Raw genomic sequence first — 24,155 nt, 5'->3', positions numbered from 1 at the left:
ACACCATTCTTTCCAGGTTGAGGAAGTCCTAAAGCTGGAACCCAGACAATTCCCCATTTTTTTACCTGATGCAAGTTTAAAATAAATGCTCTAGAGGGATGCACTAATGTTTTTGTTTTGCTTTTGTAGCATAATGGACTAGGCTGCAACCCAACCCTGTTTGCCATAAAGAACTTAAATGATCCTTGAATCCTAAAATGTGGGCAACACAACAACTAGTGCTGAGTGAGAGCGAGAACATCCACAAATCTTAATGTTTCTGAGCAAATACCTCAATATCAATATTGCAACGATATTCTAGGGTTGACTATTGGTGTTTTCACAAAGTACATACAAATTGACCCTTGATAATTCACCGATTAAAGATATAAGGACTTAGAAAATGACATTCTGTAATGCAGCCTTTAAAACCAGTTAAATAAAACTCCAATTATATTACAATTACCAAAGTCTAGGATGATATTTAGTCTCATATTTATAGCAGCTTCAATAATATATATAATATCTAAATATTTCCTAGTCCTACTTCCTCTGCTGACTCAAAACAAGATGCGAACTTGTGAAGAAGCTGTGTAATCAGTGCTTCAGCTCACACAACAAAAAACACGGTAAATCATTCAAAGTGTAAAAACGTGTGACTTTTATGACGCTGGTTTTGAAAGCTCCACTGGTTAAACTAAATATAAATCTGTTCTGTCACACAGCGGGAATGTGCCCGGCCTGGACAGACTGTAATTAAATTCACAAGTCACGAGGTACAACTCAGTCCTAAAAACTGTTAAACAGGAAGCCAATTACACTGATAGCTCTGCTTTCATTTTTCATTTTAAGAAAGCCTGGGGCTCGTGACGCAAAGAGAAGTTATTGGGTTAGCAGTTATTATTTTTAGAGTTCACTCAGGTTTTCTGGTAGCACAAAACTAGGTCAGTTTTAACCAGGGTAAATCACTATAATGCCTTTACAGGTAGGAGTCCACATTAAAGAGGCCCTATTGTGTTTTTGGGGGGTTTTCCCTTTCCTGTAGTGTGTTACACTGTACAGGTTTTTGTGCATGTAAATGGTCTGCAAAGGCTAAAATCCCTGTGTTCCCACCAGAGCGATTTTCCTCTCCCACACACTCGCCCCCTGCCTGAAACTCCTCCATTGGACTCCTTTGTTTACTTCCGTAACATGATGACATCACTAAATAACACTCATACTTCTACTGCCTAAAGCTCAAACAAATTGTACGTGATTTGCTAAGGAGCGGGATATCTCTAAGCGGTTGACAAATCACAACAGGGCCGGCCAGCTAACCAATCAGAGCAGACCGGGCTCTGGTTTCAGACGGAGGGGGGTAAGAGGTGCTGCAGCACAGGCAGTATGAGAAAAATAAAGAGCTTTTTGAACATTAAAGCATGGAGACATGTCACAGTAGAGGCAAAAATACAAATATGAACCTGGCATGAGAATAATAGGGTCCCTTTAAAAGCAATCATGTCATTTTTAAAGGACCATGACAAGGACATGTGTTTCTATTAAGAGCAGCTCATAGAATGGACACTAATGCTTTCATCAAGAAACATAAAACTTGTGTTCAACGCCTGTCAAAACACCCACACCTATTGTTTTCTGTAACAACATCGCACACGCCTTGACATCTGTCTATATTATGGGTCTGACGTGTGCTACAGGCGCCCGTAAGTGACTGACACAACGGGTTCAGTTTGTGGAGATTCACTGCATCCAGAGAGCAGGAGAGGAGTGTTGGGGGGGCAGTGGTAATAAAGAGCCAAATAGCTAAGCAGCAAAACATCAAGGACAAGAAATGTTGGCACAGGCCATAAGCAGTGGCTCAGTCAGTAGGGGCTTGGACTTGGAATCGTAGGGTCGCCGGTTCAAGTCCCCGAACAGACTTGAAAATATGGAAGGTGGACTTGGAGAGGTCCCAGTTCACCTCCTAGGCCCTGCTGTGGTACCCTTGAGCAAGGCACCGGACACCTCCAATCCCCCCTCCCCATTGCTCCTCGGGTGCTGCACGATAGCTGCCCACTGCTCCTAGTACTAGGATGGGTTAAATGCAGAGGACCAATTTCACTGTGTGTGCTCTGCTGTGTGCATGTATGTGACTAATATAGAGGGTTTCATCCTCTGATTCTATCTATAAGAGAAATTAATGAAGGCCGTAACTATCTCCCTTTTTTATGATTGTTGATTAATGTGTCAATTACTTTTTGTTAATTAATGATTAAGTCTATAGAATGTGAGTTTAGAGTGAAAATCAACCGCCATAATTTCCCCTTCAAATGACTTCCTCTGTCCCTCAGTTTTGAGATATTTCATGCACAATGACTTAAAGCAAATCTGCGCGTTCAAACAGACAATGTTGCTGAATAAATAAGTGGGAAGATTAATTAAAAATCAACAGTTTTTGTCACAAACTAATTGATAAGTGGGAATTGAGTCAGAACTGTGTTTTTTTTTATCTCACTTGTGTTTGCAGGCCTGTACAAAACGTTAAGAATCCAATCCTAAACTCCAGTATTCAGAGAACTGCAGGCGACCACAAACACATTTTAGTCAACCAGTTAGAATAAAAACACCTACATGTTTGTGTCTCTAACTGTTATCACTCAGTGTAGTTTCCTGCATTTGTTGCTCGGCATGCTTAAAGTAAATCTTTAGCTAATTCCTTTTAATCGGCGCAGCGTCAGAACGCCACTGGTGGAGAATTTGGACCAGATTTGGACCACAGCTTATAGAGCATATTTTTCAAAGTGTATTGATGAAATAGCGCTTTTTAAGTTATGTTAATATTCAGAGCTGAGTAAATGCTCATTCATGTTTTAATATTAATTCACCAAGGATTTAAGAAGATTAAACTAGGAAACAATCTGTACCCTAATAGCATGGTTCTTTGGTCAGTATTTGAGTGAATGTACTTGGTTACTTCCCAACGCTGTCAAGACGGCTGTAACGTTTTGCATTGCACGTTATTGCAGCTACTGATGGTGCGTCTCCGTAGCTGTAGTCATTCACCCCCTAGTGAAGTTGTCTGTCAGCAGCAGGAAGTGATGGAGAGGGACCATGGGGAGGGTTATGTATTTCATTCTTTGTGGTCTGATCACCCCAAGCTAGAGTGATATTACTTGAGGTTGAATTTCGACTGACTTTAGGTAGCGCGTTTGTTTTCCTAGACATGTTTGGACTACAAGCAGATATGTCCTGAGAGTCAGAGAAGTATGGGGAGCTGGGGAGCGTTTGAGAGTGAACACACTGTTGTGTTTCGTAATGACATTGTTTGTTCTCTTGGCCAAGACGTTTAATTAAACCTCCAGTGTTATAAGACATCTCCATGTCTGTCTTCAATCAATGCTCCTAAAAGTATTTCCATCACAGCATGTACCTGCAAATGACTATTCAGAGGCAGTATGCGTGGGGCGAGTTTAACAGCAGAGTGTGTGTGTGTGAGTGTGTTTTACCTTGCTGTGTGTGTGAAGTGGACTCCGCCAGTGCTCCACAATTCGACTGGACCAACGGGCCGCGGATGGTGACCAATGAGCTTCCTCGATTCGTCAGGGCAGCCTTCAGCGGTGCAACGTGATTGAACTGCACCGAGGAGAGGCAGCCAATGAAACCTTTAGAAGCGGCGTGCGTCACTTCCTCATTCAGGTTCTCCCTCCCTGCAGAAGAACAGACAATTTGATGGCGACAGTTTTTGAATTACAGTAAGTAACCAAATGAGGCATGACGTGGGAGTTTTTGCAGCAATTTCCTGAACACCGTGGGAGGACTTACTGGTGACTTTGCCCAATGTCAGGGATCTGATTAGGATCAGCTCTGCATCGGATGACAGTGTGTACTTTCTGTGGATGTCCTGGTCGATCTGGTTGAGTGGAGAGAAATCAAATAACAAGGCAATTACAAGAAATCTAAACCGAGGTAACACCAGCAGCAGCAGCAGCACATTTCAATACATTATAGATTGGGAATTGTCTCCTCTACAGCTTCATGCAAAACCATATCCGCCCACAGCTAGCTTTGAAGTGATATAGACCTTTCACTTCTGCACTACACCACGCTGACTCGGTTGCATCACTTAACCTGATGAGCCGCAATAAAACACTGCCGGGTTTTGATTACGGCCACTTCCGTTTGTGAAATGCTTACATAGCCATTTAATGACCTGGGTAAGAATAGATTTGGATTGCAGTGGAGAAATAATTTGAGCACCATCTCTCTTGTGTATGGATGACAGGTAGAAAATGACATCCTATCCTCGTATGAAGATTCAGACTCATTAAAAAAGGATTGCCCAATGTTTGTTGTATAAGCCTAAAACAATAAGCCTTTCTGTGATTTTACACTGTTGTGTTTGTTTCACATATATTTATTGTACTGTTGACAAAGGTGCTCGTAGCTCAAAGTTAAATATGAACCTAATCTTTCTCTGAGACTGACGAAACAATATTTACCGGCGCTCCACTCCCGAGCCTTTTTGGGAGCTTTCAAGCACATCTAACAGCTTTTGTCAGCAGATGGAGCTTGCTCAGTTGTCATCACGTGTAGAAAGTGTGCAAGTATGTAAATGTGATCACCCTCAGCCCTATATATAGAGGAGACTGTTATCACTGCCAACGCACAATACTGTTCCTCAGTGCGGAGCGAAATCCATCTGCTAATGATGATGATGCCCTCTGTGAGATTCTGGAAAATCGACTGTAAGTTAATATTATTTTGTCAATCTTACTATGACTATGTTTTATTGGTTGCCTCCTGCATAATACTATATCCTAATACAGCTCAGCCTTTCTTTATGGATCATAGGGAATGAAAAATGTGATGCAAGGGTGCTCAAAATATTGACAGGGAGCGCAACATTCCTAGTCATTCCAATGCGTGCTTTATTTGGCAAAAATGTGATATTTCGGCAGATAACAAAGATGTTAAACACTTCAAATATAAGTTAGTTAGGGTAAACGTTATTAAAACGTACAAAAAAGTGACTAATGTTAAGCTCTGTGTGGCCATTTCTCGCAATAGTGTGTTGCTAAGAAGAACAAATCCAACAATTTATCTGAGAAATACAATTTTAGTATCAGAATGTGTGAATGTATGGAAGTCATGAGGCTGAGCGGGTCCAATATTTGGTTTGATGGCCCTGGAGCGAAAAATATCTGATATAATTCATGTTCACTTCTTCCATTGGAGTTAATAGACTTAGACCTGTTGCTACTCAATCCCTAAAGAGACGTGGCTGTGTCGAAACCAATAAGGGACAGATACAGGAAATTAACTTTGGAACGATCTTTGCATTTATTCCTTCTAAGCCAATCAGATAGGACTGTGGAGGGGGGGTTAAAAAAGCTTTGCAGACAGAGGGTGAATAGAGGTATTTTGAATGAGACAGTATGAGGAAAAATTATGGATTTTGTATACATTAAAGCATGTTATCACGTTCCAGAAACCCAATATGTCCCCTGTATTGCAAAGTGGAAAATGTCCTGCTCACCTGTACATAGAGGTTTTTTCCCACTCGATGGATTCTGATTCGATGGAGTTTTCCGTCTGCCAGATTGGTGAGGACAGGGCTGAACACGTCTGGACTCCTGTCTGTCTGGAGGTGATACCAGATCTGCAGACTCCCTGGACACAAAGCATGAAAAGACACGTGACACTTTCCGGAAAAGAGACCTCTATAGAAACATCCGTTGAAGCACTTTATGACGAGTGATTTATCTCTCGATGATAATACAGCCACAGTCCACTGGATCCAAAACATACTTTGGATTCAAGTTCACTGTGTGCCGAATACTGAAAGAGAACACACAGATTTACTGAAATGATGTGGCTGTTAAAATATAAATAGACCACTATATCTAATCTTCTTCAATTGCCTCTTTTTTTTTTAGATATACAAATATTTATCTCATTGCTCTTTTCTCCCACACCGAATAAGTCAATATGTGCTCTGGTTCCTCCCACACACACAATCGCTACCAGATCAAAGAGTCAGATAGCTATGCATTGTCAAGTGGAGCTGGGTCAATATTACAATTCCCGGTCTGTAGGTGAAGGGCTTTGTGTAGTGATTCATTTCAAATCCTGAGAGTGCTCCTATAGATGAAGGTCACTGTGGATGAAGTGTCTCCTCTGCCCTTCAGTGTTTACAGAGGCCCGTGGAACATGGGATCTCTGATTTAACACGAGAGAATGTCTTAGGACACTGACACTGACTCTGACTAACAACTGCACTGTCACTCAAAATGACGCTCTAAGTTTGGATACAGCTTAAATGCTGTCAGCTGAAAGCTTCCACGCTTTTCTCGTGTCAGTCGCTGGAAACGCTGATACTGCACTGACAGCAGGAAATAGTTTGTAACAAGTGAGGACCTTTTTCTGAGATTTCCTTCAGACGTAAAGTGATCAGCTTAGTCCTTTTGTTTAAATGTTTTCATTACGATACGATAAACTTTACTGTCTTGTGAAGTCTGAGGTTTTTATTGCATCACAGCAGCTCCTTCGCAACAGGACACATACTTACAGCATTTAACATAACAACGCTGTCAATAATAGTGCTGCAGATAGCTGTAACAATCTTTCAAAAGTGGATACACGCATACACATGTCCATGTTCATCCCTCTGGGGCCATTTATCGAAAAACAATTTTCCGAGATGGCCATCATTTCCAGCCAGGGAAACCATTTTTCACCACAGAGTGTTAACTAACACAGCATCGATGTTGGTGATTTTGGTATTGAATACATGTTTTAGACTATGGGAAAGTCAAATGTTCTCTTGAGAAACTTCTTTAAAGCTTTCCGTGCCATTTTAAACACAACATGTTCAAATGTCCGACTTATTAGAAAGTATTTGGGTCACTAAACCACACTAAACTAGTCTTCTATGTTAGCCCAATTAGTTAGCTGTCACTGAACACCATGATGTCACCAGTACCTCCTCTACTACACCCAGAAACACCTACACCACCTCCACTACAATACATGTTAGGCTTTCCAGTTTTCCATTGGCAGATTATTTTGATTGTATGGCTCAGATAGATATGGTAAAAAGAAGCTTCAGGGTTATTCCTGACATCTGAATTTGGTTTCTAGGCACCAAGGTCATTCATATAGGGCAAGTGAAAGGAGCTTCTGTGGCAAAAAAGGACAAAAAAAGAAGAGTAACCTCACATGAGTGCCAATGTGCCAATTATAGAACCCCTTTTCAAAGATTACCTGGTATATTGAGTTACCTGCAGCACCATAAAGACAATATGATTAAGACTCTTTAACGTACAATACACCTGGGGCTTATTTATTGTTTACCCTATTTTTTTCAAGTTTTCCCATGGATATACAAGGACCTTCACTGTGCACGTGGTCACGTTTAATGTATTGGACTGTTATCGTCCCAGTGGAGACAGATGCAGAGGAGGAGCAGAACCGTGGAGGGTAAATCTATTCATTAGCCCATAATCAGTTTGCACAAAGTTGCGTGGGCGGCTCCGGTATTATATCCATGCTGGAAGCTGTAGCAACAGAATGATGCACATTAGCTGCCTGTTAGCCGACACCCTCATTTCGGTTCAGTTTAACACCTTTCCACATGTTGGTCTTAATGTGTTTTCGTGTTAATTAGATGGCCCGAGACCCTTTAAAAAAATCCCCCGTATTTCCCACTCTGTTTTGACAGGCATATCTGAATATGTCCATGCATGCTGTTCTTGCCTGGTGGTTAAAAAAAAACATGTGAGCTGGAATGCAATGGGATTTTGATGGAATCCTTTTAATGTAATTGGGTTTTTTTCCACCTAAAAATATAACGATGCTCAAGTGAACGCTGGAGCGTCTCATTTGTGGAACGAGACGCAAAGTGGACCAGCCCACTGTCAAGAATCTCTCTCCCACTGTATGTAATTATGCAAAATGATTCGGTACCCATGGCAGCACATTGGTGTCAGTATGTAAGAGCAGGGATTTTTATCTGATCAGTTACAGGAAAGTGGTTATTGGTGATCCTGTGTCCTTCCCCACAATCCTCTGGCTGTGGTTTGATCCTGTTTCGGCCTGTCATTATTTAACCACCTATATCCTCTTGATTCACCACAGAAAACATACATATAATGAGATTTTGTTGAGTTGTTTCCCCCTGTTGGCCCATGTAGTGCTAATGATGCAAGAAGGCACCAAAACAGACATATTTGAGTAAGTTTCCATCCAATGAATTAAGGTTATTCCAAAAAACCCTACCTTACCCTATTTTTTCCTGCAGTGAAGCCACTTTACACTCAGAGTATGTTAGTTAAAATTGGATGACGACACACAGCTAATGACAGCGTTATTTAACATTGAACAATTGAAAAAATGTAAAAAAGGAAACATTTGCACTGATTAACTTTCTCCCTTGCTGGCAGATTCACTAATTGCTTAGTAAGTTACAAATGAAATCTCAATAATTGACCATTTTAGCAAAGCGCTTGACAGCTTTAATTACTTAGCAACAGTAAGTAATGTTTCGACGGCTCATCCTCAAAAACCAGAACAGAAAATCTAAATTAAGCTAGATTTTGACCTTACAGTCGTCATGGTTTGCTTATACATAATGACGTTAGCTCTGCAGTATTTAATCAGACATGAGTTCAAATGGTTTTAATTGGCTGTGGGCAAACAGGTGTAAAATTCCTTAACCGAGATGCAAATATGATATTTTCCTAACAGTATATAAATATATAAAACAAATGGTCCACTGTTGTTCCTGCAGCATTGATTCGGTTCATGTTACAAGGTGGAAGATGTTTGCTAACAATGCAGTTGCTGAATGTACCCGCTTGGCTGCATAGCAAAGTTTTTCCGCTTTGTTGATAAAGGCTACAGGTAACATTGAAAGAAGTATATAAACACTCAGCCATATATTTATCATTGCCATAAGTTTGGTGACAGGTCTTTTGTCTTTCATACTTTTAATGTATAGAGCTGCATGTACCGTTCTTTGCCAGGATGACAGCGATGTATTGCTGGCTGAAGGTGCTGACAGTGAGCAGCATGGCCGGCCTCTGGGAGGTGACAAAGCTGAAGGCCACGTCCTCTCTGGCTCTGCTGCTGCTCTCTGTGGAAACACTGGAGGCCTGCGAGCTTCTGTTCTGCATCACCGAGAAGGGCTCCTGGAAGGTGTAGGTCACCGAGGACTCCATGTCGAAGGACACGGACACCTCTGCACACACCGGGACACAGAGAAGGGAGGTTTCAGTGCCGGGAGCTCTTTTACAACTGATTTCGGAACGAGATTAAAAGAAAGAAAGCCAGCTCATGGCCTCCAGAGGATGCAGGCTTCAGCACAACTGTGAATATAAATGTGTTAGGCGTGTGATGAGCTGATTTAGATGAGAAGGAGAGGGGTAAAAAGTGTAAAGAAGTAGGAGGTCACAGTATGCAAACATCCAATGGCACCATAATATCACATGTCTTCAATGACACTGTTGTACAGCAACACATACACAATGACAGTGCCAAAGTAGTTCAAATTAAAAAATAATAATACAGCATCTTTAAAGACGGAGTTCACATTTGAAATGCAAAAGGGGAAAAAAAAAGCCCACGAAATATGCAAAGGAATATTGGAGAGAAGACAGATGAGGATAAAAGACAAACATCAAAATGAATAAAGCCAATAAAAGAAATAAAAGATGACATCTCCATAAAAGCTGGTATTGGGAAGTGATTTAGACCGATTCTACGGGCTCAAAGCAAAGGGTTTCTTAAAGCGAAAGCACAGTTCCATTTAGATGTAATTCAGATTTTTTAACGAACAGGTCAATCTAAGGACCCGAAGCTGCACACTGGCTCATTCAGGGTCAACCTTTTAGCTTCGTAGCTTTTGGGCAGACCACGCTGTGCTTTGAGTGTGATCAGTTAAACCTTAAAATCAAGATTTATCATCCGTTAAAACCAGTGAAAAACTAAGTTGCTGCATGAGGAATTAGCTAGTCAAGTCTTGAGAAGATACTGTAGATGTGGTGATGACTGAATGTATTACAGCATGTACACTCATAATCTCAATGCAAAAGCGGCATATCATTGCTGCTAAGTAAAGTACTTACACATCTAAACACTGAATAAACACCACAAGATAAAAGTGACAAATCTCCTTGTGAAAAGGCAGTTTAATCATACTTTTGCTTTAGATGTGGAGGTCTTTGATTTTGTCAAAACTTCAACAACACAGAGCTTTGAAAATCGGCCATCATACCGCTCAAAGCGTTTCTCTCAGAACTTGCTTTTACATCCAAAAGTTTAACTCCCAGAAGGGACACAGATCAGAGGGAGAGTCTGTAACCTGCGTGACATATCTGATAGGCACAACAACAACAACAAAACTAACAGTGGGATCCAAGTTGTAATAAAGCAGAAATATCTTTGAACAGCAGTCGGATTAACTTCATTCTGGCATTGCCGCCACTTTTATATTCAACACTATGAGAAAGAGAAAACAGTGTACACAGTGCAGTGTGGTCTGTCACATTTGCAGCCAAATTTTCCATCTTCTTGTCGCTCCGAATACGCCTTCAAACTGTTTCTGCTCTGCGTGTCTGCACCGTGTTTGCTCAGCCTGCTGCTCTGCTGGGCTTGGCTCGTGTTGGTGCCTGTGCTCTGCTCTGCACTCACATACCGCCCGAGATAATTTGCTCTAATGCATTTTAAATGTTCTCGGAGTCTAGAGCCAGGACAAGTATTAATTGCCCCTTGCATTACTTGCATTTTTATTGATGCGCTGTAATGGAATAACCTTGGCAATGATCGATTATTTATTTGTGGTAATCAACATTACCCTATTTAAAGAATTACATTAAGTGTGAAGCTTTCGTTGTCGATCGGCCCTCACCTTGGTCGCAGGTGGTTCCCCCGTAGGCCGACTGGGAGCAGTCGCACACGTAGCCGTTGCTCTTCTCGATGCACCTCCCTCGGTTGTGGCAGAGGCTGCTGGAGCCGCTGCAGTAACCGGGACACCCTGAGGTCACACCGGGCGTCATCTTGGCCCTCTCTTCCAGATCGAAGCTTGCGCCGTTGACCGTCAGAGTCCTGATGCAGCCCAGGAAGCCTCTCTGCTGGGATGCCGTTCCTCCTGAGAGGGGAACAACCATTAGTCATATGTAATGCTCGCCGGCTGTGCTAAGAAGCAATCTTTGATGATTTTATAACCATGATTCCCTTCAAGGCTGATGAGGATTTACGATAAGAAATTACATAATTGCTGTTTGCAACTGGGGCAGCTCTGAAGGCACTTGAGCATGAGGAAACTCATTAAGACTAAAAATACAATGTATTGGATTAGACAGGTTTCCTGAAGACGCAACTATGGGACGCAACAAATGTTTATTACAGGCTGACAGCTGCTTATTTACACCTCAAAGAAATGGGACACTGATGACTTTTGATGGAAAGGTATCATTGTTATGCCTGTAATTTATCCCAGATAAAAAAACACACTAACAGGTGGTTATAATTTCCTCTCATTATCCCACGAGGCTGATAAATGAGGCTCCATCATAACTTTTGGAATTTGTCTTGCATATGCAAAGTGTTTGGTAAATTGGGATGGCATAAACAGCAGCTCCCATACATACTAATTTCACTTCTGATAATATTAACCAGGAAAAACTTCTTTAAAGAGGGGCTTTCAGGGAGTGAAAGCACACTGTCAATGGGATAAAGTTTTAAGACAAAAACACCAACAACCTCCAAACTTTAAACATTATGGTAGCGACCGGTCAATGACAAGGTAGCCCTGATACAAGCACACCCTGCTTTATGGTCTATTTTACTCTAAATGTGAAGATAATTTAAAAAAGGAACTCCATGCCATGTGGAACAAGGCTTGAAACTAGCAATTGACACCATAAAATCAAGCCGAAAAATGTTTACTCAGGAAATCAACCATTTTCTTATAGACCTCTATACATGCAACCAGTAGAGTCGCCCCCTGCTGGCTATCAGAGAGAATGCAGGTGTGTAGCACTTCTGTATTAGCTTCACCTTTCAGACCTGAGGGTTGCTGATTATTTGTAGTATAGTTTTAGTTGAATGAATACATTCAAACTGTCATCTTATGGTTCAGGACATGCAGGTCATTTCTCACTACATACAATTGCAAACTTCAAAATGTTTCTGCTAGCAGTGCTAATGCTAATAATGCTAATAGTAATGCCAAAGTTTCTCACTGAAAATCCCAATGTCATGTTAGCTAGCTTGAACCAGGAGATTGCTATCTTACACACTATGGTATATGGTACACACGCACACATACATGCACCGTGTCAGGTACCATGGCTTACACGTCATCAAATCTACGAGTATTAGTTTTGTTATACAACTTCAAAGCTGCTCCAATGCCCTTTTGCTTGAATTACCATGGTGCTGCTGCTGTCCAGTTGCTCATATACCGGTCTTTGCTTTTGTCTATTTTGGGGAAGCTGCTCCGTAATTTAAAATGCTCCATTATTATATGTTTTTGCTCTGCTGCCCAATCTGTGTTGGGCATTTGTCTGTCAGTGTTTTACCTTCATTGATATGCCCTTTATCATAATTTTGGTTTTACTCTTGTTTATAGATTTTTAGGCTGCCAACTTCACACCTGAACAGGGACTACTGATCAAAACTAGACTCCTCGCAAATTCTGGCATATTTACAGTAATGTTTTTTTAATACCCACTGTCCCTGAGAAATACAAACAGAATAAATAAATGATGCTCGGACGGGAATAACATATTTATACCTCTAAAACAGGATTTTTTCTTTTGAACACAGAGGTACTTTTTTCCTAAAATAATTGCTATAACTGGATGTGTGCATATAAAACCAATTACTAACCTGGTCTCTGCAAACCTGCCATTATTTGTTCAGGGTGACTATCACAAAGACTTGATTTAATAAAGCCTTTTAGTATAATTACAGTATGACTGCACAGACACAGAAATATAATTTAGTCAAATTCAATTTCTGTTGACTATAATCTAATAAAGAAAAAGTGCTTTTGAATAAATAATTAGGAGCGTAGTAATAAACCGTGAAACTTTTGAATATTTTAAGTAATATTCCTATGTGGAGTAGGTGATATATGCAGCACGAATATAACACCCTTTAAAGAAGACCTATTATGCTGTCGGTTTTCCCTTTCCTGTAGTGTGTTGTCCCAAAACCCCAAAGCTCCCTCCAGAGTTTCTCCCTCACACACTCTCCCCCTTGCCTGAAATGCCTCCATTGGCCTCCTTTGTTTACTTCTTTAACATAGTGACAGGGTGCGATTTGTAGGGGGGGATGGTGAGGATTTCCCCCCCTCTGGTTTTCCTATCCCTACCTCTGCTAAATTATTTTTATCTCCGGTGGGGACAAGGATTTCCCCCCCTTGATAGCGATGAATGCAACTTAACTGCTAGCCTACTTAAACTCTTGAAATCTAACGATCTTCAGTGTCTTTACATCAGAGTAGGCTATTCAGCAGCCTCCTGGCAGACGGTGCATATTTCTGAACGTCATCGAACACAAAAACATTGTAACATTTTTGTGCGGGAACTTCGCAGGAAATACAGCGCTGAACCAAACATGAAACGCGTTCAGAGCAGCATATCATCTTACTTTACAGGACCCATTTGCAGAATTGTGGATAGAAGAGGGCCGAAATGCTGCAGACAATGCCCCGATAGGAAAAACGAAAAAGCCACCACAAATTTGTCACCAGAGCCGACTGTTTACTTTGTCTAGTTTTCCAGACCTGTCCCTGAGTGTTGACAGCACGTTGTGCTATTTAGTGAATTATTTTGAGTGTTTGATTTAAGTTAATTGGAGGGTCTTTTCATGGAGAGCATTGATGCTGTTCTATGGTGCTTTCTGCCTGTTAGTGCGTACGCATGTTTTTGTGACGTTGAATAGAAATCCATGTATGGGTTATTAAAAGTTTTGCCATGTTGTGATGGGGACTAATCCACGGACCCGAAAAAAGGGCCTGTCTACTTTTTGCGTTTTTTTCTCCCTAGTTATGCAAGTTAAAAGTCCAATGTTCTTGTCTATGAATAAATTAAAAAAAACATCCCCCCCTCTGTTTTTTTGTCAAATCGCACCCTGCATAGTGACATCACTTTTGCTTCGAATGGCTAGCACTACACGTTGTACGTGATAGGCTAAGGGTCGGGACATCTGTTAGTGGTTGACCAATCAAACAGATTCATGTCTAGGTAGAGGCGCAAAATACAAAACCTGAAAATGATCATTGTATGTTCTCTTTAATATTCTGTCACCCAGTTTTTGCCACCAAGCTGCAGCTTCCTCACAATAGTGTTATTAAGATATTATTAAACCTGTCTTTTTAGAAGGTGAATTGAATAATAGTGTTTAGTTGTTTCATTAAATAAATGGAATTTTATTGCAGCTATTATTTGTGCAGAGCACTTTTTTATTTTATAAACTGGTCATTATTTATCTTCTACTTTTCCAATTAACCAATTAGTTTGAAATCAGCAGGGGAAACCTTTAAGCCATTTCACCTTCGTATGAAAACAATTAAATCTTCACTGAATGAAAGTGTCTTCTGAGATCAACAGAGGTCATTGCTTCAATTTCCATTTACCCTCCTTATAAATGATTTCTAAAAGTAAATTACCCATTGAGTGCACGAACTGTAGGCCTACAGTATGAAAAGGAGAACACGTGAAGAAACAGCTCCCTTTTTAAAATGGGGTCTGTCCCCTCCAGAGGGCTGGTGTATTAATAAGGAGAAACATTAAAATGTCAGAGGGGGGAAAAGGCTGCTGGAGCAAAGCGAGAGGAGAAAGAGAGCAGCCATGCTTCTGAATCAGAGCAATAATGAAAGAATAATACAATACATTAGTTCTTCCGAGTCGCTTACAGGGCAGGTTTGTATTTCTTTTTATTGTTAGCTCTAATCACTTCTCTTCATTTTAGTTTTGAAAAGACACCTTTGCAGAGTGACTACATTGCAAAGGACTGTGACAGAAAAGACAGTCTCTGCAGCAACTCATTTTAAAGTTCAGATAGAGATAACATAAAACCTCTGCAGAAGCCTCATGTTCCTTTCAGCTGTTCCTTTATTTCATTATTACTCTTTCAAAAGCACAAAAGGCATTTGAGTTTAGTTTTAAGTCATTTGAACTTTGCTTTAAAGCTGCACCAATCAATATTTTTATATTAACAATTAAAAAAGTGAACTGTGTTGCTCCTGATGACAAACCAAGAGGGAATTCTTCCAGACTATAAGTTATTATATCTTTCAGCTCGTTGCTTTGGTAGTAATTGCCCACACATTTTCTAACTCGATATCTTTCTTTCCACCAACAGGCTGTTTAATTTTTCACAAAATCTTCCACAAACCAAGGTGATTAGTATGCTACACTTGTATATTTGCGTCTGTAGATTTATCCAAAATTCCCCAATGTTTTGCATATTTAACACAAGATTTGAAATGTCATAATTGTCTTAATGTAATTAATAAGCTGACAGAGTATCAAGGTAATATACATTCATTTGTTTTTTACCCTACTCACCTGTAGTGTCTTGCGAGATAGCCTATACATTTCTTACTATACCGTATATCTAAGGTAAAACAAGGCCGTTCTCTCAACATGTTTTTCTATAATGCTCTGAGCTAGAAATCTCCTCTCCTCCGCAGCACTAAACCTTTCAGTTTTATTCCTCTATGACTTCTGAAGGTTTTTAAAGGGGTTTGTTCATGTATCATTCAAAGCCTGATTTATAATGTACATTTTATTCATAAGAGCATGGCAAAAATAGATGTTCTTTAAGGACTGTTGATAGTACTTTCTGCTTTATGGAATGGTAAAGAGAAATCCAAAATTCCCTTATGGGTAATATCCTAAAACCCTGATATGTTGTGAAATGAAACAAGACTTTTGAAACCTGCTTCATCCAAGGTTCAGATCTCTGTCTCTTAAAATGTATACAAATGAGGACACATCAAACAACTCAAATAATTGTCTTATTATAAGTAATCAACGGGGGAACTTTAAAGCTGCTATTGATTAGTTTAAGAAGCCATATTATGCGTAGTATGCAGTGTGATATATTGTTTTTTGTGCATGTAAATGGTCTGCAAAGGCTAAAATCCCTGTATCCCCACCAGAGGGAGATTACCAGCCCCCCCCCCTGCCTGAAACGCCTCCATTGGACTCCTTTGTTTACTTCAGTAACATAATCCCATCACTATGTAACACCCGTGCTTTTATTGGCTCCAACACATTGTAGTTGATATGGTAAGGGAAGGGACATCTCTAAGCAGTTGACAAATCACAACAGAGCCGGCCAGCTAACCAATCAGAGCAGACTGGGCTCTGATTTCAGACCAAGGGTGAAAAGAGGTGCTGCAGCACAGCAGTATGAGGATCATAAAGAGCTTTTTGAACATTAAAGCATGGAGACATGTCCCAGTAGAAGCACAACATAGAAAGCTGAACCTCAAAATAAGAAGAATATTTCGTCTTTAAAACTGTTGTGATTTTCACCTCCCCTTTAAAGGAGGGCTAGCTTTCACCAGGCAGCCTTTATAATGGTATAATATGTCAACGTGGTGCTTAAATCTTGCTGCAATGACTGCAGGTTGCAATAAATGATAAACCAGTCTCTGGTGGAGGCATGTTCAGTCTGACAGCGAGCCTACCTACGAACAGCTGGCTGCTGAGACGTAAGCGGAGGTGTCCGTCAGCGGGAGCCTCCAGGAAGCGGAGGGGAAGCTGGTCGACCTGCAGCGAGGCCTCCTTCGCGTTACGCTCTGCCCTCACGTAGTGCCACTGTCTGTCATTCAGAGGAAGGTGGGACTTCACGGACAGGATCGCTGGACCGTTTCCCACATCAAAGGAGAAAGTCACCACAGAGGGAGCTGGAGGGCCAGAGGGGAAACACACACCACACACACACACACACACACACACACAACCACACACACACACACACACACACACACACACACACACACACACACACACACACACACACACACACACACACACACACACACACACACACACACACACACACACACACACACACACACACACACACACACACACACACACACACACACACACACACACACACACACACAGGTCAGACTGAAGGAGATATGAGGTTTTTTATGTTTCTTTCTATCCTGCCTTTCTGATGCAATGCGATACAATGCTGCTGGGAAAACTTGATGACCTGAATAGATTTATGAGGGGGCTCAGCTGACAGCACGTCAATATTTTACAATGTCTCCGATGCTGCAGCAATACATAATGACTCCAAATATCCTGAGAAGTCCTCCCTTAGGTTTGTGAACAAAACACACTGTAATCAACCATTTCAAAACTCTTTTAATAACAGCAATTATTAAACTAATCCACTGCTGCTAACACTTCCTCTCTAAGGACAGGATAAGTACTTAATACTGTACCGTTTCTGTTCTTAAATACTTAAAAGCTACACTGAAAACCTTACACAACTGCAGTGCATTTCTTCACTGGTGGTCCTGTACAGGAGTCAGTCCTTTTTTTATAAATGTACCTGATTGGCAGCATTTTACTACCTTTTCCCTGTGCAAGACAACTTTCATTCGTCTTGGGTCTTCATTAAGGATTTCAGCGTTGCAACATGGGTAGTAAGGACATGCTTTTAACGTCTCCTGTGACAGCATCACACAGCTGTTGACTGTGTCATTAGGATTACATCACGCTGTGCGCACCTGACAGCCTGCTTCTAGGGGAAATTAAACTGTCAACTACAGTACAGCTAGCATTTCCATCTATGTGCTTTTCCTAACAAAAAAAATATATCCCTGACAGCTTAGTGTGGGTGTTCTTATGTTTGCATGCCCTTGTCATGTACTTCTCTATCCCTACTTGTCTATTCTGGTCAGAACGTTGACTCACAGCTGAGCTCCACTCTGATGAAGTCCTTGAGGCCCTGGTTCTCCAGAAACACTCCTGAAGGCGCGCTGGACTTGAAGTAGAAGGAGATATCAGAGGCGAGCTCGGCCTGCAGCGTGGGGAAGTAGAGGTAGGAGGACTCCTGGTAGAAAGACGCCGCGTTCCAAATAGACTCTGTAATGAAAAGAGAAAACGAGTTGAGATGGGAAGATTCCTGACTTGGAGGCTGTGCACAAAGTAAAACATCCTTTTTGCCTTTTTTCAGTTTCCCTGCTTGCCTAATTTGCACCTTTTCATCAGTTTTGGATACGAAACCTGAGGAAAAGCCGTTAATGAAACATGACATTTAATCTGTCATCAGTATTTCCACATTTGACTTCAGGTGGCAAACAGGAAGGCGCCTTTGGTGTCAGAATACACACTCTGAACACCCGACTGTCTCTTTAGGAGGTTTTAATAAATGTATAACATTATGACTCCAATTCATTTCCACTAAAAAGCACCAGCATTATTCACACAGCATTGCAGGAGATGTGGCAAACAAGTTCCATAATTGTTTTGAGCATTTCTACAGAAAACAAATGCTGCAGTTCCTGTTGTGAGACAGTGTTTGTATTTCACATTATATGCAGATTCTCTTTTCAGCCGTTTTATTTAGCACATTAAACAAATGTCCAGAGCCTTTGTTAGGAGGGCTCATTGCTCGGGGATGCTGTGGTACTGAGGTTAAATGATAAAGTCAAATAATACCATTAAAACTAAATCAGTTCCTCGTATAAAAACGACTTTGAATGTGAATTTTCGATTACATGAAAAAGGTTTATTTCAAGGGAATAATAAAGTCTGGAAACTAAATGCAAATTACCAAAGCTATTACTCCTCTTGGCAAACTGTTTGTAATACAATTATTTGCATAATAGAAAACACTTTTCTGTACATGTTCATACATTCATAACATTATGGTTTAGCTGAGAAAAATATCTTATAATGTCGAGAAATTGTTCCGTAGTGGGAAAGAGGAAACTAAATAGGTCACACACAGGAAATATTCCTCACGTCCTGTGCAGACATATTTAATTTCTGCAGGAAACACTCTCTCCACTCGAATTTGAAGTAAAATCATGGGGGTCTGAGCTACATTTGACTGCAGATGAGCTACTAAAAATTCCCTGCCCTTTGTCCACACCTCACTCTGGGACATTAAGCATAAAATATCTACAACCTCTTTCATGTTCCCGTGAAGCTTTTCAGGCTCTGCTCCAACCCCTCCAACCCCCCCCCCCCGGTGTCTCTCCTTATTTTTTGGACTCTTGCCTGGCTGCACAACATGAGTTTGCAAAGACAGATTTCACGAGGTTATAGTCCTCGCAGCCAGAGGTCTGACTTGTTAGAAAACAGATTTGTTTTAACTTTGTGCTCGTGAATAAACACATGAGGCGTGAAGGCATCCTCAGAGCTCTGATCAATCCTAAAAGTGGGAATCAAGGTATCCATCTGCAGCCAAATCTGGCACAGTCGCTTCAACACTGAGGTGATCACCTACTGTCTCCATAACAACGCAGAGGGCCGATGTGGTACACAGCCTGCGAGCCCGTTCGGTTGGTGTCTCCAATGACTATCTGGCTCACTGGCAGGTGGTCTTTATAGGAGAGGATTCCTGTGTCATTAGCCCTGTGGCACACAAAACAGAAATAAATAAATAGTAACACGGTGCCCTCGGGGTGGATGACTTTCTGGGGATTCAGATAAAGGCATCCATTCCTCTGCATTAGCACCTAACGTAGAGTAAACACATTAAAAAAGGAGCAATCTATCACGGTGCAGACAGCTGCCTCTGGAAATATGCAAACTGAGCTGAATCGAGAGGAGCTTTGCATTGGATTAACACACAGTAAACAAAGAGCGTCTAATACACCACCACTACAATGCAGGTTTTGTTTTTTCCCTAAGAGCTTAAAACTATGATTAGATTGATCCTGATTGTGGTAATATCTGAGCTGTAATTAATCAAATCGGGGTAAACACCTGGTATGAGATTGTTTAAAATTCCGCCTCAATTGATTCGAATGAACTTTAGATAGAGGCAGAAAGAAAAATAGAAAGCAGATTCTGGACTCTGAGATGTTCTAGGTGCTCTGTGACGTAGATTCATTCTCTCCTAATTGATTTTGGTTGAATCCCAAATCGATAAATTGGCTTAATCATCATGAGTAGTTCATCTGCGGGGTTATCTCAGGCTTTCAGTTTATGGATGAACCAGAGAGCGAGCGATTATGAGATCATTTATGCTATTATTCATCTGGGTTTTATTTCTCTCATGGTCTTGACCCATTTTTCTTTTGCATATTTGGACATTTACACGGGGAATCTTATTTTTAGATCAGCACAGGGTGCCTTTACAGCCGCGGAAAAAAGAACAAGAGACCGCTTCAGCATCATCACGTTCTCTTGTTTTATTATTTATAGACATGTCTTTGAGTTAAACTAATATTCTTTATTGAATTCTTTAAACTACTGACATTTTTTCCCTGTGTTGGAATCCAACAGACACTGGACTGGCTGCCATACATGAAGAGATAGAAATTAAAGAAACATTTAGCGTGGTCTCTTTATTTTTTTTCCGGAGCTGTATACTCATCAGCCACTTTAATGGGAACCCCCAGCTTAAACAAATAGATCATCTATTAATCAAGCCTGTAATGTTCAATTGTTTTTACCGACAGAGGTTGATTTAACGGTGTGCTTATTGTGGATGATGAGGTGGGAGGCAGTGGTGGAGTTTGAATGAGTACATTTACTCATACTACTTTTCTATAACTGCACAAAGTTCAGTTAGTTGTACTTCAACCCCAGTACATCTGAAAGGCTGAGTAAAGAATACAGTGGTCCATAAAGTTTAATATTACTTCTTAAACTGTAGAAGCTATTTAATAACCATTTACAATCAGCTGGATACAGGGTCATTCTTCTGTTTCGCTTTGACCTTTTAGAACGTTTTTTGCTTCTCACAGAACAGCAGAAGCTCCATAAATATAATGGGCTTATACAATATGATGCAGTGATGTAGATTATTCTACCAACAGTAAACATGGCGTTAAATAAGCACAAAAACAACTAAATGCAAAACTGTATACACATGAATGCAGCAGTGAAATGAATCCAAAAACACTGTATATTAAATAAAACACTGATAGGAAACATTTGACTGCACAATAACTACTTCAACGTATTTTACAGAGTGGTTTAAGTATTTCACTTAACTCAAGGATCTGAATATGTCTTTTATAGCTGGTTGGGTGGTGCTTCGAAACCGGGTTGCAACATTTTGCCTACCCTTATAGATATACATGTGGTGGACAAAATAATAGAAACACCTCTTCCAATAAAAATATTGCAGGAAATGTTCTCTCTGGAGTAAAAAAATGACCAATTGTGTGTGTGTGAGTGTGTGTGCACAACATACCATGAGTCACTATCAGCATCACAGTTGCAGAAGTAGTTCATGTCCACGCAGTTCTCCTCCAGGCTGCAGGAGCACTGCTGGACTCCGGGCAGGAAGCCTCCCCAGTAGCTGCGCTTCTCTCCCTGCCAGTCCAGCCACCAGGTGAGCGGACTTCCATCTGAAACAACACAGCAGACAGTCGGTAACCGCGTGGAACACTCGGGTTCCCGGCCAGAGCTCACGCTTAAGTAGTTCAAGGTCATGGGTTAAAGAAGGAGGGATTGCATTTGTTTTGCTCCACTGCATCCATCTCAAAATGTAAAAATATGAGGGTGCACTGACGAATAAAGACAAACAAATACACCAAACAAATATTAAAGATGTATAGATAGCATGCAACAGATACAACTGTTCTGTGAGAGGCTGCAGCGCGAGAGGCTTCCACTGCATGAGACATCATACACAGGATAAAATCAAACAAATAAAACTGATTACGGTTTTTCACAATATTGCGCAACATTTTACCTAAAAAAATAACCTAATTAGACCATTTTAGCTTTAAGTCCACAGATAAAGTGTTTAAGCAGCAAGGAAAATGTGTCTACTTGTTAAACATGACATAATATATGCTTGCACAGACCCAGCTTCATACACACACACACACACACAGTTATATTCAATGCATTCACACTTTAACGTTCTGTAACATCCTGTTGTTTTGCTATCAACTCCAATTTGAAAGCCGAACCAGTGACATGTTGGCTCTATACATTACATCTGCTGCATTGCTTATTTGTATGTACGTTTTATGTGAAATAAACAAACACATCTTTTTTTTGCGTAAATGGATTTGTTATGTTTCTCTGCTTGGGCTTCGTGATAAGATTCCTATGTGAACACGAGGTAAGACCGTAAAGGCATAATTCATTGCCTCCACTATGGGGTTAAGTGATCCAGCCTCAATCATCCGTCACACAACGTGACCGTGCATCGAAGATGAGGCCAGCGAGAGGGAGAAGCCCATTAAGCCACATGTCACAACACATAATCAAGTGTCACATGGTAAGATGCCCTCGTCCTACCCGGCATACATTACAGCTGCATACGTTTAAATGTATGGATAGACATGACATATTAGTATGATACAGCGAACAATGTCCCGTCTCTATTAACTCACCCTCCATGTGAAATTCTGCGTGTAGATAACACAACAGGATCTGACAGCCTTGACAAACGGTTTAATGCCACCATGGTTTACTCGATGACAATCAATATGGTGGTTAATTTTCCAGAAATCAGAAATAGAGAAAAACTGCCAGATTTAAACTTAATAATAGCCATGGATGGCATTGAGGCTCATGATGGAGAAGGGGGGATAAATGCATTGGAACAGACATAGGCTCCTGTTACTGTCGTTGCGTAACACCCAGGCCAGGCGACAGGATCACGTGACTTAGTGTTGGGGGGTGGGGGGACATTGCAAGGTGGCAATTTTCTTTATTAAATAAATACATTGATTTAACCGTGCAATAGCAGCGTTGCGAAAGGCTACTCTTTTTTTAAATTACAATTATGAATCAGAGCCCTCACATGGGAAGGTAACACGAAGAGAGCCTAAACACATTTTGATTTTGTTTACAATTCTCCGTCACAATCAGCAGGGGGAGGTGCAGAAACACCCCCGCTGCCCCGCTATTTCTCTCTCTCTCTTTCCTCTCGATGTTGCTCTCCTTACAACCATGGAAAAGCATGCAGGCTAAGAAACCAATCAGTGAATACATGTTCTGTCTGTTTGTCTATTGATCTCCTCTGTTTCAGTGCTACTGACAGCGCCACACCACCCGACTCAACAAACAGCGCTGTCTACGGCGTCGATAGACAAGGTGAAAAAATGCTGAATTATCTAATATGCTATTAATTACATCATTTAGCATATTTCCTAACATCTTGCAGGCATTTTGTCAACACTTAATTAGTGCTGAGCAATCAATCAATATCATATTAATATTATGAAATGAGACACGGTTTTAGATTTGGGATATTTTCATTAGTTGTGTCTTTTCCTGGTTTTAAAGACTGCATGATAGAAGTGTGTTGTATTTTTAGGAATTGTTATGGTTGTTCTGTTAATTACCTTTACCCTTTGTCATTACCTGCCAATTTATGACCGGTAATTGTTAAAGTAAAATCACAATGTTTGAATCTTTTGCGAAAGCGACATCTTTTGCAATATTTCAAGGTTATTTAATGAAAATATTGTGACATTTGCTTTTCTCCACATCGACCAGCCCTACATGTCAAACAGGGAAATGCCAAAAAAGGTGAGTCCGAAAAGCCAAAGTCTGAATTGAAGTACAAAAACAAAAGAAGACGAACAGTATTTGCAGTTGTTAATAGGACAGAAAATAATGTTTGCTATTGCAACCCTGGCCAACAAGCCAACGTAAGAATAACAAATCTTGAAATCAATTAACTCTTCATTGTCTTTCAACTGTTTCCTTTTATTAGCTCACTGTAGATCTGTTCCCTTTTAAACGGCTGCTCATCTTAAATCACTCCTCAGACACTGAACACACAAATAAGACAATCAATACTTCCTGAAGCAGAGATGACTCTCATTCTCCTTCTCAAATTGGCTGGATAATGTCAGGACAAGTTCACAGCCAGCAAAGCAAATGCATCTCTCTGTCTCCCCACTGAGATTAAGGGAAATCAACATTTTGACAACTCCTGCACATGAAGCCCCTTCAAGCAGTGCCTAGAGTCTGCAATGTTACTCGCAGCTCAAATACGAAAGATTTGAG

The 24,155-nt window shown here is 40.7% G+C and overlaps 1 protein-coding gene across 1 annotated transcript in view; it reads right to left on the bottom strand.

Moving 5' to 3' along the window:
- Positions 1–24,155, bottom strand: part of cntnap5a (contactin associated protein family member 5a) — a 95,418-nt gene that overhangs the window by 5,611 nt on the left and 65,652 nt on the right. Inside the window, exons 14-22 of the mRNA XM_063888714.1 lie at positions 21,373–21,529; positions 19,453–19,580; positions 17,913–18,083; positions 16,664–16,882; positions 10,862–11,101; positions 8,966–9,193; positions 5,492–5,625; positions 3,778–3,865; positions 3,462–3,662 (exon numbers count right to left, since the gene is read on the bottom strand). Of these exons, the coding sequence (XP_063744784.1) occupies positions 3,462–3,662; positions 3,778–3,865; positions 5,492–5,625; positions 8,966–9,193; positions 10,862–11,101; positions 16,664–16,882; positions 17,913–18,083; positions 19,453–19,580; positions 21,373–21,529 (1,566 nt within the window). The remainder of the gene's footprint in view (positions 1–3,461; positions 3,663–3,777; positions 3,866–5,491; positions 5,626–8,965; positions 9,194–10,861; positions 11,102–16,663; positions 16,883–17,912; positions 18,084–19,452; positions 19,581–21,372; positions 21,530–24,155) is intronic.

This window comes from Eleginops maclovinus, chromosome 7, assembly GCF_036324505.1.
Source record: "Eleginops maclovinus isolate JMC-PN-2008 ecotype Puerto Natales chromosome 7, JC_Emac_rtc_rv5, whole genome shotgun sequence".
Taxonomy (NCBI): Eukaryota; Metazoa; Chordata; class Actinopteri; order Perciformes; family Eleginopidae; genus Eleginops; species Eleginops maclovinus.
Note: the sequence above shows the minus strand (reverse complement) of the source record. Positions and strands in the feature narration are given on the sequence as shown.